This window comes from Bos javanicus, chromosome 24, assembly GCF_032452875.1.
Source record: "Bos javanicus breed banteng chromosome 24, ARS-OSU_banteng_1.0, whole genome shotgun sequence".
Classification (NCBI taxonomy): domain Eukaryota; kingdom Metazoa; phylum Chordata; class Mammalia; order Artiodactyla; family Bovidae; genus Bos; species Bos javanicus.
This window is the reverse complement of record NC_083891.1, coordinates 45,555,809-45,573,937: the sequence shown is the minus strand read 5'-3', so window position 1 is coordinate 45,573,937 and position 18,129 is coordinate 45,555,809. Positions and strand designations below refer to the sequence as shown.

Genomic DNA, 18,129 nt, shown 5'->3' with positions numbered 1-18,129 from the left:
TTCTTCAGCGCTCTGCGTTCTTTACGGTCCAGCTATCACAACCGTACGTGCCCACTGGAAAGACTATCGCCTTGGCTATACAGACCTTTGTCAGCAAAGAGAGATCTTTGCTTTTCAACGCACTATCTAGGTTTGTCATCGCTTTCCTGCCAACAAGCAATTGTCTTCTGATTTCATGGCTGCAGTCACTATCTGCAGTGATTTTAGAATCCAAGAAGAGGAAATCTGTCACTGCTTCCACCTTTTCCCCTTCTTTTTGCCGAGAAGTGATGGGGCTGATGCCATGACCTTAGTTTTTTTAATATTTAGTTTTAAGCCAGCTTTTTCACTCTCCTCCTTCACCCTCATCAAGTTATTTAGTTCCTCTTCGCTTTCTGCCATTAGGGTGGTATCATCCACGTATCTGAGATTTTTGATGTTTCTCTTGCCAATCTTGATTCCAGCTTATAACTCATCCAGCCCGGCATGTCTCATGATGTGCTCAGCATATAAGTTAAATAAACGTGGTGACAGCGAACAACCTTGTTGTACTCCTTTCTCAGTTAGGAAGCAACAGTCAGAATCCTATATGGAACAACGGACTGGTTCATGATTGAGAAAGAATTGTCCCTGTATTGTATAGATATTTTAAGTATGGAATGACATAATATAGCTAAAGAAATAACATGGAAAGTCAGCAACACTTAGTGACTATTAAAAGAAAAAGAAGAAAAATTAGCAGACAATAATGGAGAAATTGATTTAGAGTTGGTCTTATGTAACTGGACCCAGAAGATTGAATAATAGCCAGGTAAAACAATGAAGGGCACTCTCAGTTCAGTTCAGTTGCTCAGTCTTGTCCAACTCCATGGATTGCAGCAGGCCAGGCCTCCCTGTCCACCAACTTCCAGAGGTCACTGATGTCCATTGAGTCGGTGATGCCATCCAGCCACCTCATCTTTTGTCGTCCCCTTCTCCTCCTGCCTTCAATCTTTCCTAGCATCAGGGTCTTTTCAAATGAGTTAGTTCTTCACATCAGGTGGCCAAAGTATCAGCTTCAGCATCAGTCCTTCCAAGGAATATTCAGGACTGATTTCCTTTAGGACTGGTTGGATCTCCTTGCTGTCCAAGGGACTCTCAAGAGTCTTCTTCAACACCACAGTTCAAAAGCATCAATTCTTTACCACTCAACTTTCTTTATAGTCCAACTCTCACATCCATACATGACTACTGGAAAAACCATAGCTTTGACTTGATGGACCTTTGTTGGCAAAGTAATATCTCTGCCTTTTAATATGCTGTCTAGGTGTGTCATAACTTTTCTAACCAAGGAGCAAGCATCTTTTAATTTCATGGCTGCAGTCACCATCTGCAGTGATTTTGGAGCCCCCCAAAATAAAGTCTGTCACTGTTTCCATTGTTTCTCCATCTATTTGCCATGAAGTGATGGGACCAGATGCCATGATCTTAGTTTTCTGAATGTTGAGCTTTAAGCCAACTTTTTCACTCTCCTCTTTCACTTTCATCAAGATGCTCTTTAGTTCTTTGCTTTCTGCCATAAGTGTGGTGTCATCTGCATATCTGAGGTTGTTGATATTTCTCCCGGCACTCTTGATTCCAGCTTGTACTTCATCCAGTCCAGCATTTCTCATGATGTACTCTGCATATAAGTTAGATAAGAAGGGTGGCAATATATAGCCTTGACGTACTTTCCTGATTTTGAACCAGTCTGTTGTTCTGTGTCCAGTTCTAACTGTTCCTGACCTGCATACAGATTTCTCAGGAGGCAGGTCAGGTAATCTGGTATTCCCATCTCTTTAACAAGTTTCCACAGTTTGTTGTGATCCACACAGTCAAAGGTTTTTGCGTAGTCAGTAAAGCAGGAGTAGATGTTTTTCTGGAACTCTCGCACTTTTTCGATGATCCAACAGATGTTGGCAATTTGATCTCTGGTTCCTCTGCCTTTTCTGAATCCAGCTGGAGCATCTGGAAGTTCATGGTTCATGTACTGTAGAAGCCTGGCTTGGAGAATTTTGAGCATTACTTTGCTAGTGTATGAGATGAGTGTAGAATGCATTCTAGAAACATCTTAATCAGAAGAATGGCATACTAGAAACTTCTTAATCAGAATCAGTTCTGGTTTTTAAGGAAATACTTGTTGGCTCAGTTGATGGTGAATGGGAAGGGGAGAGGCTGCAATCTATTAGGCTTATTGGAATCATTTTTGTTCCCATGAGTCATAATTAAAAGATAGATTAAAGTCACTATTCACAGATGTAAACTGGTATATATAGAATGGATAAACAACAGGTCCTCCTATAGAGCACAGGGAACTAAATTCAATATCATGTGGTAGCCATAATGGAAAAGAATATGAAAAAATCTGTGTGTGTGTTTATGTGTGTATTTATCTGAGTCACTTGCTGTATGGCAGTAATTAATACAACATTGTAGGTCAATTATACTTCAATAAAAAATATTTTTAAAAAAAATCAGGAAAAATTGGGGGGTAAAAAAGGTTTTAAGGTCTTGCAGGAGTTCCTGCTTTGCTCTTCAAAGTGTTTATGTACCATATCCTATCCGTAAAATCTAAGCACTATCCAGGATTTTCTTTCTGGCCCCTGCAGAGCAGCTGCTTTGAAACACTGTTGTCCCCTTCATCACGTTCATGTCATCACACCAGCAGCCTTTGGCACGTATGTGTTTGTGTTCCCTTTTAGACCTGGACAGCCAGACCCGCCACATGGCCCTCAGCAGCCTCTTCATGGAAGTCCTGATGATGATGAACAACGCGACTGTCCCAACTGCAGAGTTCCTCCGAGGCAGTATCCGGACCTGGATTGGGCAAAAAGTGCACGGGCTGGTGGTGCTGCCTCTGTTAACAGCTGCCTGCCAGAGCCTGGCTTCTGTCCGCCACATGGCCGAGACGACGGAAGCCTGCATCACTGCTTACTTCAAAGAGGGTAAGAGGATCCTCCTACCCTCAGTAGGCTCTCAGTTGATCCATCTTCTCCAGGGAAGATTAGGTGGCTCAGTAGTAAAGAATTGCCTGCAAGAGACTCAGGTTTGATCCCTGGGTTGAGAAGATCCCCTGGAGTAGGAAATGGCAACTCACTCCCAATATTCTTGCCTGGAAAATCCCATGGACAGAGGAGCCTGATGGGCTATAGTCCATGGGATTACAAAGAGTCAGACACGACTGAGTGACTGAACACATACACTGAAGGAGATAACCTTTTCCAGACCCTTCCTGTTGAAGGATTGTACCACTCTAATATCTCTGTAAATGTTGTTGATGTTTCAGGATATAGTTTGTTTTCTTCCTGAAGATCTATAGTCAGCATGAGAACCTTTGGCCCATGTTGCTACCATCTTGTTTCAAGGAAGGGAACCTCTGACTCGTTAAAATGAGGGGTTTTGCAGTGTCAGACCAATCCTTGTATGATAGGTAAATTGTGTACGTCATAGGCCTAGTCATAGTCCTAAAAGCAAATGCTATAAACCAGAATCTTTGTAATTATCCACTGTATTAATTTCCTCTATTTTGTCACTTGTTACAATTTTTCTTAGGTCCTTTTATTGCTTTTTGTCATATATTTTAAACTATTATGAAGAAGTTCTCTCCCTTACCCCCATGCCCATTCCTGATGTGTCTTTATTTCCTACCTGTACACTTGCAGATTCTGGCAACAGCTTGACCTGGTTAAGAACTGCTCAGAGCAGTGCCTCTTAACTGCTGCCCAGATATACATCTTCGTGCTCACAGGAGGGGGAGGAAGAGTGCTGGAGTGGGAATGCCAGGGGCTCCTGTGACCTGCCCCTGCCTCCTTTGCAGCACACGGGGATCCATGCTCCCGTGTCCCCCGTGGAAGGCTCTGTGCTGTCACCAGGCCACCGTACTCTCGTTCCCGCCCCCAGAATTGAGAAGCATCAGGACAACCCTCTTGCTCCAAATTTGTTTACTCTTTGTTCCTGAAATCAAATTCGTTTTTTCCCTTTATGAAACATTTTCAAGAATTTGTGTATTTAAGATAGGAGTCAAATGAAGCTTTGATGCTTAAAAAAATACTTACGATGGATAAAGTAATAATAATATCTCTCAGAAAAGCTGAAGTGTTCGTAACATACTTAAAAATGGTATTCGGTAAAATTAAAATTCTTAGATGACTGGGACAGGCAGTGTCTGTGATTTTAATGGTCATAGTATGGTGAAAGAGGGATTTATGAAAAAGCAGCCAGTCACATGCCTGACTTCTTAACCCTTGGAACTGGCAGCCAGGACACAGGCATTTAGCCTGAGGGCTTGCAGTCCAAACCGTGAAGCGTTGTCAGGCCCTCCGAGGCCAAGGTGAGTGGTGTTTTCTCGACATGAAGCTTTTAAATTTTAAAGTGAAAGGTTCATCAGAGTAGTTAGGAAGTTTGATTCTTGCTCTTACCCCGTTCTCTCCTCTCGGTGTTCTTTTCTTAGGCTCCCTCAAACAGAATCTAGGATGGGGCCCCATTCTGGTGTCCCTTCAGGTTCCCGAGCTCACCATTGAAGAGTTTCTGCAGGAGTGCCTGTCCCTTGGCAGCTACTTGACTCTCTACGTCTACTTGCTTCAATGTCTAAATAGCGAGCAGACGCTAAGGAACGAAATGAAAGTGCTGCTTCTCTTAAGCAAGTGGTTGGAACAGGTATATCCGAGGTATGCTGATCTTCCATTTGCTACAGCCAACCCGCAGGTTGGAATAGCTGGAAATTTGGGCTTAGATTAGTGTCCATTTCAGTGCAGAGACCCAAGTGATGCATAAGAAACAAACAAGGCTGTTTCGGGAAGATTTTCCTTACATGGACTGATTTTCTGAGCAGGCTTTTGATTTCCTAAAACAGGCATTTTTGAAGCACCACCTTTAGCTTTGATTCAGTTAAGTAGGTAGGGGTAGCAGCGTTTATCTCACTTGAGTGCAAGGACATCGAGCTCATATACGGCGACCAGCACGTAGAAGGCGCCGTGAATATCAGCTGCTCCTGTACTGTCCCAGTACTTTATTAACATCGTAACTTGTCAGCCTAAGCTTTTAAAGGGCGCAGTGTCCCTAATACTGAAAGCTCCCGTGTGGACTTCTGGTTAAATGAGGGTGGAAAGAATCTCTTCCTGATTAATTCTCCCCACCCACACCCCCTAACTCCTCAGCTCTATGCAGGAAGAAGCAAAGCTGTTTCTGTGGTGGCACCAAGTCCTGCAGCTGTCTCTGGTTCAGACGGAGCAGAATGACTCGGTCTTGACAGAGTCTGTCATTCGAATCCTGCTTATGCTTCAAGGCCGGCAGAACCTGTTGGCTGAGGAGAGGCTCAGCTCAGGGATTCTCGGGGCAATTGGGCTGGGCCGGAAGTCACCCTTGTCCAACAGGTGAGAAGGCATCTGCCGCTGCTCTTGTAAGTGGGCCTCAGACACCTGCGCCTGCCTAGGGGGCGAGGTACTAGGTAGCTTTTCTGTTTGGGGGCTAGGTTCCTTCCGGAGATTAATAAGAAAACTATAGAGCCTGATTACATCTTTATATTTTAAAAAGGATGTTTTTTTTTCCATTTTAAAACAACTTTTATGTTCAAAGTGTTTTTTTAGCAGTATCTCATTGTCTTTTGACCTTGTAACCTGACCACACTACTCATTGCTTTTTGCCTTTGAGCCAGTGATAGTGTGCAGGGCTAGGTTAAAATGCCTGGTCAGCTGCTATACTGCCAGCGCTTTGTCATGGAAACCCAGGTTCTGTGAGGGACTTGGTCTAGCAGCATTAAGTCAAGATGAGTGGAAGTTAACTGATGAGAAGGATGAGTAATGAGAAATAAAGTCAGGCTTTTGTTGCTAAAAATTCCGAGGTGAGAAAGAATTTGCCATTAGTCCCGTTTTATCCTCTAAGACTTATTTGTATCATGGTTTTTCTGCTAAAGGTCTTACCTGGTTTGAAAAACATTCCCATACTATTCTGATATCAGCATTCTTATGGAATAACCAGCCAGTCCAAACCAGTGTACATCATGCTCCTTTGTTTATGGTAGAATTTAGCAGGGCTAAATTTGATTTGATTTTTACTAAATAAAGTGTGATTTGATTCTCTTGAATTGTAAAACGCATGGCACATATAGTTTATCATGGTAACCCTTTTAAAATGTATAATACAGGGACTTCCGTTGGGGTCCAGTAGTTAAAACTGCTTCCACTGTAGGGAGCACAGGTTCGATCCCTGTTTGGGGAGCTGAGATCCCACATGCCATGCAGTACAGCCAAAATAAAAAGAAAAAATGTGCAGTTCAGTGGTATGTAGTACATTCACAGCATTGTTGCAGCCGTTACCACTGTTTTGTTCCAGATCATTTTCATCATCCCAGAAGGAAATCCTATACCTGCTAAGCAATCACTCTCTTTTCGCCTCTCCCCCAAGTCTCTGGCAACCACTCATGGATTTTCTGACTTTTATGTATATCCTGTTCTGGACATCTCACATAAATGGAATATACAATACATGGCCTCTTGCGTCTGGCTTCTTTCACTTAATGAAGTTTCAGGGCTTATCCGTATGTTAGCATGCACCAGTACTTATTTCCTCTTTCATTGTTTGGGTGGTGGTAATGGAAGGACCATAAAGAATTCCTTGATCATATTTATAATTTTCCCAAGGAGGCTAATAGTAGCAGCAGGTCTGGAGATGTGTTTAACTTATTTTTTTTAATAGAAAATGTGATGTTTGTTATAAAATGCTTACTTTAATAGTCATTTACTTCCTGTAATTCCTCCCTAACACCTAAGGTTCCGAGTGGCTGCCCGAAGCATGGCTGCCTTCCTTTCAGTTCAAGTTCCTGCTGAGGATCAGATCCGCTTGAAGCCCAGCTCTGAGTTATATCTGAGCATGAAAGCTCAGCAGGTCAGTAAAAAGCTTCATGGTTAAGGGTTAGAAGTTTTCCACAGGAGGAGGGAAGGTGGCAACTGAGGTCTTCACACGTGAGGACCTGATGACCATTATTGGCAGTAGGACAGCATGCCCTCTGTGGACTCTGCTTACTGGAAAATGGTCACCACATGGCCTGCCTTGGATTTTAAACCAGTTTTTGTAGGCACTTGCCCAGAGTGCTGTCACCACCCTTGTAGAAGAAGCACGATCACGAGCAAGCCAGCCTAGGGTCATATTTGATTCTGACGACATGACTGTATGCCAGTGTCACACGCTGGGCCTGGGGACAGGCACAGAGGACGAGACTGCAGTTGAGACCGATAGACGTTAGCTGAACTCCAGCTGGGAACCAAGGGAGTGGTTCCTGTTTTGTGAGTCTGGGGGTTGACCACTGTCCATGTGTCTGACATGGACAAAATGGTAGCTGTGAAAAATGACAGTTTGTTCTAAAAACGTGGAAGGCCACCTGGCAGCAGTCCTATCCCATAACTGCTTCACCCGTAAACAGTACTGAGGTGCGGAACACAAAACGATAGCTGTCGTTCTCGAGTGCTTATTGCTCGCCAGGCACCGTTGTGAGTTTTAACTTGCTTGATGTTAACGAGTTAAAGTTTTAACTCTTCTAATTCTCATAACAACCCTAAACAACAGGAACTTTCATTATCCTGGTTTTGTTGATGAGGAAATGCAGACAGAAAGAGGCTAAGGAATTTGTCCCAGATCACACAGCCACAGAGGGCTGGGCCTGGGATTCCCTGGGCCTGTCTGGGTCCAGCTTTGTGCTCTTGCCTCTCTGCAGTACCGTCTCTGTACACAGGAAACACTTAGACCTCTTAGCTTTTGTCTTTTGCAGCATTGTCATGTCTGAGTCAGCCATGTATAGTAGATATCTCAGTAGTAAGAGCAAAGATCAAGTGAAAAAATTAGCAGGTTCTTCACAGGTATCCTGATTTATGCAGTACGTGCTGTTTTGTTATAGATTGGTTAGACAGCCACCGTTTGAATCCCTAACATCATGTAAGAGCCATCACACGTGGGCAGATGAGTGTCCCAGGGGGCGGTCATGAAGTCAGTGACATGCATTTCAGGCTGCGTTTGGGAAGTCTGCTCGCCTGCACCCACCAGCACCTGGGGCGTGGCTTTGCTTTAGTGGCCGGCAGGTCCTCCAGGCCTTGGCAGGCTTTGCTGCCTTTAGATTTACAGTGATGACATGCTTGTCATCTGGGTTTTCAGACTTGAAAGACTTCATCTTTTAATAAAATGATTACTCTTAGGCAAACTGTCAAAGTAGCCTATTCTTTAAAAAAGAAAAAGAAAAGAAAGGGAGGTATGTGGGGTGGGGGAGAGACAGATGGAAGCTGTGATTAGTGTGAGTGCCTGTCCCTACTGATTCTTGTTCTTAGATTAACTCTGTTCACACAGCTGTTAGCTTGGTACCAAAATCCCTTCCATTGTTTATTTTCAACCCAAAACTTCGGCCTTAAACCACTTGGTAACTTATTTCTAAGCTGCTTGTTCATTTACCATCCCCCCCGCACCTCCAAATCTTCTCCCTCCTTATTTACTGAGCCAAGCAAATTCCATCTTTTGGTTGTTGTTGTTATTGATTTATTTAAAAAATTTTAATTGGAGAACAGTTGCTTTACAGTATTGTATTGGTTTCTGCCATTTTTAAACATGAATCAGCCATAGGTGTACGCATGTCCCCTCCATCTTTTTTTAAATTAATTTTTATTTATTTATTCACTTATTCATTTTTAATCGAAGGATAATTGCTTTACAGTATTGTGTTGGTTTCTGCCAAACATCAAAATGAATGAGCCACAGGTGTACCTGTGTCCCCTCCTTCTTGAACCCCCCCCCCTCCCGCCATCCCACCCCTCTAGGCTGTCACAGAGCAGCTGATTGGAGCTCCCTGTGCCCTCTAGTGCAGTGGTCCCCTTACGTGAGAGGGGTACTTCATGCTTCATGTTCAGAATCTAGGGGCGGCCAAGCTCCCCGTCTCCCCAGGAACCATTGTTGTGATTTTTTTTTTTTTTTTTTTTTGCGGTTTTTTCTAAATACAGTCTTTTTCTGTTCTCCCAGTATGAAGGGACGAAAAATTAAAATTATGGAAGTAAAGAACGTTTTTCCTCATTCCTGAAGAGATGCATGGGAATATCATTGCTGTTTCTGTTGGGTGGAAACCAGAGGAGCTTGGTCTGTCTGCTGTGTTTGTTGACTGATAGAGCAATCTTATCAGTCACCCTCAGCAGCACTTAGCCACTGGTTTCTTCTGAATTTTATCTAGTTATGGTTTAGTACGACATTACTTCATAACCCGAGAACAAACCCAACAGAAATTAAAACAGGTCTCACGGGTAACCGAAGCCTGTGGTTTCTGGTTGAGGCTCCAGGAGAGATGCAGAGGACGTGCTGGTGGGGGTGCTGCACCGCTGGCACGGGGGCAAGGAGGGCAAGGAAGAAGACAGCGGGGGAGGACTGGGGAGCGGCACAGGCCAGGAGGAGGAATGTGGAAGGCGGCCGAAGCCGGAGAGGCTTAGGCTGCTGGCCTCCTCCCGCTTGCGGCTAACCAGTGCCTGCCTTTAAGAAGCCTGGCTGCAGTTCTGTAGCCCTCCCGGGAGGCTCCCAGCTGCCCCAGATGACAGCAGCAGGTGCGCTACACCTGCGGGAACGTGTTACCTGCATCCGTGTGGTTAACCCTCTTGTCTTCCATGTCTTTTAGGCTCTGAATGCTCTTGAATCCTTGACATCGAGTAAGCAGTATGTTGAATACCAGGATCAGATTTCTCAGGCTGCACAATTTATAAAGCATCCTGGCCATTGCCTCCAGGATGGGAAAAGCTTCCTGGCTCTTCTTGTGAACTGTCTGTATCCAGAAGTGCATTATTTGGACAACATCCGATAGTAACTCAGAGGCTCTCGATAAACCTGTTGCTATTTATGTTTACATTTAACTTTGCTGTTGCACAGGTAACTTGGCTCAGTTTCACCTGCCGTTTGGCCAGTGAGTTAGCTGACCATAGATGCAGGTTGGTGAGTGAGCACTAGATAATTCTGTTGTGCATGTGCACATATGTATGTGTGTGTTTCCTTAGCTCTTAGAACGTTCCAGGGACTCTGTAGTACTTGTATTCATCCAACAAGAGAAACTTACTAAGTTCTACTGGGTAGAGAACCACTCACAATTCCTGAATACCCGTCATCTCATGAGACCCCAGGATGGGGTGCTTTTGTGTGTCGCCACTTCTCTTCTCCTCTTTGATTTAAATGTCAAGACTCCTGCGCCAGATCTCACAGCTTGGGGAATCATGTTGAACCCTCACTTTTGAACCCCGGTTGTGTTCCTTCAAAGTAAAAAAGCTCTGAAAATGTATGCATTTCTCAAAGAAGGGGGAGGTATTCCCCACAGCTTAAAATATTTCTCTCAGAATGCTGAATCAAAGTCCCTGTCTCAGATGTGACCACTTGATCCTGGTTGAAGCGGACAGCAGAGGTGGTGACACGTCCACTTCCGTCCAGCCATGTGTCCTCATGGAGAAGCCATTTGCTCTAAATCGGGGGTGTGTGCTGGCAGTTGTGGGGAGCAAGTCATGCACAGGTGTGTTTTGTTTGATCCCCGTGGCTGAGCGTGTAGGCAGGGCTTCCTCTCTGCAGTTCAGTGTAGATGTACGATCCCTTTAGTCCTACCCTGGCCCACTCCTTCATTCACATCACTCACTTGGCCCCTGTAGACATGTCATGTGCAACTCTTTCCAGACCCCAAGTTTGATGTCTGAAGGTCCTGCTGTTGAGAGAGACAGAAACAGAGACCTCATTTCTCTGTTCCCTGCCTGTTTATCCACTCCAGATTTAAACTCAAACGAAGCTGGCAAACCTGCTGAGACACTGCTGGTCAGTGGAAACCGGGTCAGGTCAGGAGACTTAATTGAAATTTGGCATTTTTTAAATCGGCGTGTGCCTGCTGTTGTTAACAGTTCCTTCGTCACCGAAGCTTGTCTACAGACGGCATTGCCTCGTGTTACTGCCATCTTCTTGCTCTTGTCGTATTGCCCCCTCACCCCACCCTGGAATTAACATTTTGACTTCTGTCATCATAGTCCTAATTCTGTTGGCTCAAAATTGATTTTGTTTGTCCAGCCGGCATACCATGCCTTGTTTCAGGGTTATCTATAGCCTGAGAATATTTACCTAAAAAACGTGTTAATCACTGAGAACTTTTACCAGTGGGATGGGTTAAGCTAGTGATAATCTCTTCCAAGTATCAATTTGGGGTGCCTCCCCCAACAGTCGGAAGTGTGTAGGAGCTGTTCTTTATTTTGAATCTCTAGTTGAACAGAACAGTTCTGCCCCTCAGACATGCTCTGGTAAAGACCATCCCTGTTACCCTTCAAGTCCTGTGGGCCACCAAGTACCCATCTCCGAGGGACGCATCTCAGAGCTTTCCTTGTTACAAATTTTAGAAGCTGTGGGCCGCTCCATGGCTGATTTGGCAACAAAGATTTTTATGACAGGAAATGTTCTGTGTGCTGCTTTCTTTGAGGAAGATGTAATTACTGATATCCTAGAATGTGAAAATTTTGAGTGACAGTACATATGTTCAAAGAAAATTATGTTTAATCTCAATTTTTGAAGATTTATAATATTTATAATGTATTTGCTCTGTAAAAATTATTAAAAAATAAATTAGTCTTTGGTTGTAGCTGGTAAGAATTTGATTTTTAGGGACATCACACTATCTTGTAAAGTATTTCAGTTGTTAAAGTTGATGAAGATTTTTTTATGCCTGATTTCATCTGTTTTCTTGGATACCAACTGGATTATCAGAGATGATTGGTAAAAGTCCTTCCTCTTTATGCTTCATAGTGGAAGGTTTACTCACACATAGCTTCTTCTGAGAGGCTCTGGGCTAAGAAATGACTGTAACGACACTGAGACAGATCAAAAGGTGGCTACGTTGCTGTAGCCTCCTGGGAAAGAAGAGACCAGTCTGCCCACTGGCTTTCAGGAATAATGAGCCTTTGTCGGCAAAATAGTCACCTCCAGAGAGTGCGGGGCCAGTTCCAGAGACAGCGGCACTGCGTTTTGACACCGAGTCAGTAAGACCAAGGAACTGCCTGGCCGAGCGGTGTTGAAGGTGAACAGCACAGACGTTCCCCGCACGTGGCCAGCAGTGGCATCTGGTTCAGGCTGGGATGCCTGGCAGCTTCTGGGCTTGCTGAAAAGCACCTCTTGTGCTTCTCCACCTACCTCTCTGAAGTTCCCATGGGGTGGGCCAGAGAGGCACACTGCACCCCAAGATCTCCTGGCTCCCCCAGCTCACTCTGCAGAAAATGGGATGCACAGACGCCAAGGGAGGTCGGTCCTGCGGACGCATCTGCTCAGCCTGGCGGCACCCGGACCACCCTCCATGTTCCTCAAGCTCCTGGTTCAGAGTTTGACCACCAGTCTGTTGGCCCGGTCACGTCTGCCTCCCTGGGTTGCCTGAGTCTCTCAGTTCTTTGAGGTGGGGGAAGCCGAGTCCAGAAAGCGGGAACCCCACAGCAGCCCGGCCTCTCTTTAACCGAGTGCCAACCCACTTCCTTCCTTGCAGTGTGTCCACATCATACCAGTAGAGTGTCTGCGTTCTTTTTTTCCTTTTGAGTGAAGGTGAGACACAGTTTTCTATTGGATTTTTAAACCTAAAATTAATTTCTGGAGCAGGAAGCAGATGTTATAGAATCATGACCTTTGAGGTCAGCAGGGGCATTGAAGCTCATCTGGCCCCACCTCTCAGCCAGGATCCCAGGCCTGGTCCTCCAGCCTCCCCCTCACCCTTTCCTGTGGTCACTAGTCCTGCCCCTCATAGACAAACCCAGGTGACCATTGGCAGCCTCTGTTTGTAGCTCTGCTTTATACTGGGCTGAAACTGGCCTCCTGGTGACACTGGTTATGGTTCTGCTGGAGCTATTCTCCTGCCTCTTTACAACAGATAGTCCTTCAGACCTTTGGACAGTTTCATAGCTCATCAGCCCTCTGACCCTGCCCGTCTGCCCGCACCTCAGGCTTCTACACTTGATCTTAGCCAAAAGGCTGAGAAGCGATTCTCAGGCTTCTTCAGGCTAAATGCCTAGTGCCTTTAGTTAGTCCTCTTCCCTTCAGTGTCTGCCAGGGCTGCCCTTCAGAAAGCGACCCAAATTAGCCCATGTTACTAGCAAGGGGCCATGCCCGGGAATACAGGAGCTCAGGTGGCGCTAGTGGTAAAGAGCCTGCCTGCCAGTGCAGGAGATGTAAGAGACAGTGGTTCATTCCCTGGGTTCGGAGATCCCCTGGAGGAGGAAATGGCAACCCACTCCAGCCTTCTTGCCTGGAGAATTCCATGGACAGAGGAGCCTGGAGGGCTACAGTCCATGGGGTCACAAGAAGTCAGACACGACTGAGTGACTGAGCACACATGCCCAGGAATAGCAGGGGCAGGACTCAGGTGAGACAAATGAGGTGCCCAGAGCACATGCATAATCTGGCACCACATGCATAAGCTGGCACCACATGCAGGAGCGTGTGCCACCTCAGGCTTTGTGCCCTCAGACTAGCGTCTGCCTTGGGGGTTGGCCTAACACCAGTGTGGGTCCAGCAGCAGCGCTCGCTCCCCTGGACATGTGGGCAGCATCGGCTCAGCAGCTGTGCCCTCTGGTTGGCACATTCAATCGTCGCTGAGTCAAGCTCCAGAGCTTGGTTTATCATCAGTTGCTGCTGAAGACTGGTCTCATCACCGGCCTGCATGATACGTCCGACAATAAGGCGCTTTGCACTTACCCTTCAAAACTATCTCCCACATTTTGGACTGTTACAGCTTACTTTGAGATAACTATTAATATAATTTAAATTTGAACTGAAAACTATTCTGCTCAGTTAATTTTGTCTTATTAAGCAAAATGGAGAGTATAATGGGCAAAGTAAGTGTGTTGCTTAAAAAAGAAGAAGTCTCCTCCTGTGATCCTCCATTTGTATCTGGGAGGTTCTGGATAAAGTTCTTGGCTTCCAGCCAGGTGCTAATACCGACCTTGTTCTGGTCTGTGATGATCCTGGTCCGTGCTGACTGACCCTCTGCATGATAGATGCATCGTGTGTCCTGTGGAGGCTGTGCTTGATGCTTCCTTCAGTCTAGATAGGGTTTCCCTGGTGACTCAGTGGTAAATAATCGGTTTGATTTCTGGTAACAATAACTTGAAAAAATAAAACTACTGACTATTTTGGGATAATGAAACCACTAAGGAATGTTTTTCATTAAAACTTTTATTTTTTAATGTACATATGTAATATCTCCTGAGCACGAGGGTTAGGATTTATTTTTCTTCCAGTGGCTTAATTTCCTCAAGTGGCAGCAAATACTTCTTAAGTGTGCTCAACTTTTTTCCTTCCCACATGCCTAGTGTGCCCTTGAAAAATCACAGCTTATTTTGGTCATTAAATGTATAATATTTACTTATTGTTGACATTTTACATGCTTGTACAAAGGATGAGTTTTTTTTCTTATATAATGATGAGACATGAAATGAGAACTGGTTAAGTATAATTCTGCAAATAAATGATTCAAATTTAATTTACATGTGGTAGATGTCTCATTTTTGGCAAGTTGGTTGGCAGGTCTTTTCAGCTGGAAATCACAAAAAGAAAAATATGTAATTAGAAAACTTATAATGGGTGGACGTTTCACCACAATGGGTGAGGGCTCTAGTTTCAAAGAGAACTTAAGACTTGGGGGTTTAAGAATTGGAATAGACAGATGATCCCAAGAAAGTTGGGGAGAGCTCCGAGGTCTGTAATGTGTTTGTGACCAGGTCGGAGAAAGCACGTGAAACTGTGCAAAGGCTCCCACCACCTGAGCTCCTGGGTGGGGGTGGGAGAGCCTCAGAGAGGGAACCAAGCTGCCAGGGAGGGCAGAGTAACCTGAGCATGTCCACATCTGCTCCAGAAATCACTTTATATCAGAATGCTAGGGAGTTCTTCCTTAGCTTTCATTTCCATTGCTTTTAGACTCTTCTTGGATGAGCCAAAGTAAGGTGGGAAGGCCTGCACTTTTGACTTCGGATTTCCCAACAGGAGATGGCAGGAGTGAATGTCGACATTTTAGGAATCAGTGAACTAAAATGGACGGGAATGGGTGAATTTAACTCAGATGACCATTATATCTACCACTGTGGGCAAGAATATCTTAAGACAAAATGGAGTAGCCCTCACAATCAACAAAAGAGTCCAAAATGCAGTATGTGGATGCAATCCCAAAAAGGACAGAATGATCTCGGTTCGTTTCCAAGGCAAACCATTCAACATCATAGTAATCCAAGTCTGCCCCAACCACTAATGCCAAAGAAGCTGAAGTTAAATGGTTCTATGAAGACCTACAAGAACTTTAGGAATTAACAAACACCAAAAAAAATATGTCCTTTTCACCATAGGGGACTGGAATGCAAAAGTAGGAAGTCAAGAGACACCTGGAGTAAGAGACAAGTTTGGCCTTGGAGTGCAAAATGAAGCAGGGCAAAAGCTAACAGTTTCTTTGCCAAGAAAACACACTGGTCATAACAAACACCCTCTTCTAACAACACAAGAGACAATTCTACACATGGATATCACCAGATGGTAAACACTGAAATCAGATTAATAATATTCTTTGCAGCTGAAGATGCAGAAGCTCTACACAGTCAGCAAAAACAAGACCAGGAGTTGACTGTGGCTCATATCATGAACTACTATTGCCAAATTCAGACTTAAATGAAGAAAGTAGAGAAAACCATTAGGCCATTTAGGTATGACCTAAATCAAATCCCTTATGATTATACTGTGGAAGTGACAAATAGATTCAAGGGATTAGATCTGAACAGAGTGCCTGAAGAACTATGGATGGAGGTTTGTGACATTATAAAGGAGGTGGTGATCAAAATCATCCCCAAGAAAAAGAAATATAAAAAGGCAAAATGGTTGTCTGAGGAGGCCTTACAAATAGCTAAAGAAGTGAAAGGCAAAGGAGAAAAGGAAAGATATACCCATTTGAATGCAGAGTTTCAAAGAATAGCAAGGAGAGAGAAGAAAGCCTTAAGTGAACAATGTAAAGAAATAAGGAGAAGGCAATGGCAACCCACTCCAGTACTCTTGCCTGGAAAATCCCATGGACGGAGGAACCTGGTAGGCTGCAGTCCATGGGGTCGCTAAGAGTTGGACACAACTGAGTGACTTCACTTTCACTTTTCACTTTCCTGCATTGGAGAAGGAAATGGCAACCCCCTCCAGTGTTCTTGCCTGGAGAATCCCAGGGACAGGGGAGCCTGGTGGGCTGCCGTCTGTGGGGTCCCACAGAGTCGGACACGACTGAAGCGACATAGCAGCAGCAGCAGCAGCAGCAGAGATCCCTTGAAGAAAATTAGAGATACCAAAGGAACATTTGATGCAAAGATGGGCACAATAAAGGACAGAAATGGTATGGACCTAACAGAAGCAGAAGATATTAAGAGGTGGCAAGAATACACAGAAGAAGTATACAAAAATGTCTTAATGACCTGGATAACCATGAGAGTGTGATCACTCACCTAGAGCCAGACATCCTGGAGTGTGAAGTCAAGTGGGCCTTAGGAAGCATCACTACGAATAAAGCTAGTGGAGGTGATGGAATTCCAGCTGAGCTATTTCAAATCCTAAAAGATAGATGGTGCTGTTAAAGTGCTGCACTCAATATGCCAGCAAATTTGGAAAACTCAGCAGTGGCCACAACAAACTGAAAAAGGTCAGTTTTCATTGCAATCCCAAAGGCAATGCCAAAGAATGCACTCATTTCACATGCAAGCAAGGTAATGCTCAAAATCCTTCAAGCTAAGCTTCAATAATTCATGAATGGAGAACTTCCAGATGTACAAGCTGGATTTAGCAAAAGCAGAGGAACCAGAGATCAAATGTCCAACATCTGTTGGAGCATAGAAAAAGCAAGGGAGTTCCAGAAAAACATTACTTCTTCATTGACTAGGTTAAGGCCTTTGACTGTGTAGATCACAAAAAACTGTAGAAAATTCTTAAAGAGTTGGGAATACCAGACCACCTTATCTGCCTCCTGAGAAACTTATATATGGGTCAAGAAGCAATAGTTAGAACCAGATATGGAACAATGAACTAGTTCCAAATTGGGAAAGGAGTATGTCAAAGCTGTATATTGTCACCCTACTTATTTAACTTCTATGCAGAGTACATCATGACAGATGCTGGGCTGGATGAAGCACAGGTTGGAAGCTTGCTGGGAGAAATGTCAGTAACCTCAGATATGCAGATGATACCACTCTAATGGCAGAAAGCAAAGAGAAACTAAAGAGCCTCTTAATGAAGGTGAAAGAGGGGTGAAAAAGCTGGCTTAAAACTCAAGATTCAAAAAACTAAGATCATGGCATTTGGTCCCATCACTCCATGGCAAATAGAGGGGGGAAAATTGGAAACTGTGACAGAGTTTATTTTCTTGGGCTCCAAAGTCACTGTGGATGGTGACTGCAGCCATGAAATTAAAAGATGTTTGCTCCTTGGAAGAAAAGCTATGACAAATCTAGACAGCATATTAAAAAGCAGAGATGTCAATTTGCCAACAAAGGTCTGTCTAGTCAAAGCCATGGTTTTTCCAGCAGTCATATATGGATGTGAAAGTTGGACCATAAAGAAGGATGAGAGCCAAAGAACTGATGCTTTCCAACCGTGGTGCTGGAGAAGACTCTTGAGAGTCTCTTGTCAATCAAGGGGCTGATTGACAATGAATCAAACCAGTCAATCCTAAAGGAAATCAACTGAATATTCACTGGGAGGACTGATGCTGAAGTTGAAGCTCCAATACTTTGGCCACCTGATGGGAAGAGCTGACCCAATGGAAAAGGAAGGATTGAAGGCGGGAGGAGAAGGGGACGACAGAGGATAAGATGGTTAGATGGCATCACCCACTCAATGGACATGAGTTTGAGCAAACTCCGGGAGATAGTGATGGACAGGGAAGCCCGGCGTGCTGCAGTCCATGAGGTCACAAAGAGTAGGACAATCTTAGTGCCTGAACAACAACAGCCAGGATGATGCCCTGTGTGTCTCCCCACCCCTTGTGCCCTTTGTCTGGGTTTGGCTTCCCTCTCCAGACAGAACCACAGGATTTTTAAAGGTGGCTTAGAGGCAAGTTGTCATGCTTCCTGCTATAGGAATCAGGTTACCTATCTCTAGACTATCATC

General features: G+C 44.5%; 2 protein-coding genes across 5 annotated transcripts in view; one reads left to right on the top strand and one right to left on the bottom strand.

The window, feature by feature from the left end:
- The window catches only part of EPG5 (ectopic P-granules 5 autophagy tethering factor), a 131,532-nt gene extending 117,044 nt beyond the window's left edge, over window positions 1-14,488 (top strand). For 2 of the 4 annotated variants that reach the window (XM_061400058.1, XM_061400057.1), the window contains exons 40-44: window positions 2,700-2,942; window positions 4,448-4,664; window positions 5,154-5,369; window positions 6,765-6,879; window positions 9,632-14,488. In XM_061400058.1, coding sequence (XP_061256042.1) covers window positions 2,700-2,942; window positions 4,448-4,664; window positions 5,154-5,369; window positions 6,765-6,879; window positions 9,632-9,814 — 974 coding nt within the window. In that variant the 3' untranslated portion in view covers window positions 9,815-14,488. Of the gene's footprint in view, window positions 1-2,699; window positions 2,943-3,659; window positions 4,665-5,153; window positions 5,370-6,764; window positions 6,880-9,631 lie in introns of those variants that run through there. The other 2 variants (XR_009733305.1, XM_061400059.1) reach the window with 2 other exon arrangements.
- SIGLEC15 (sialic acid binding Ig like lectin 15) overlaps window positions 14,166-18,129 on the bottom strand; it is a 24,084-nt gene continuing 20,120 nt past the window's right edge. Inside the window, exon 7 of the transcript XR_009733306.1 lies at window positions 14,166-14,542. The gene's annotated coding sequence lies outside the window, so the exon portion shown is untranslated. The remainder of the gene's footprint in view (window positions 14,543-18,129) is intronic.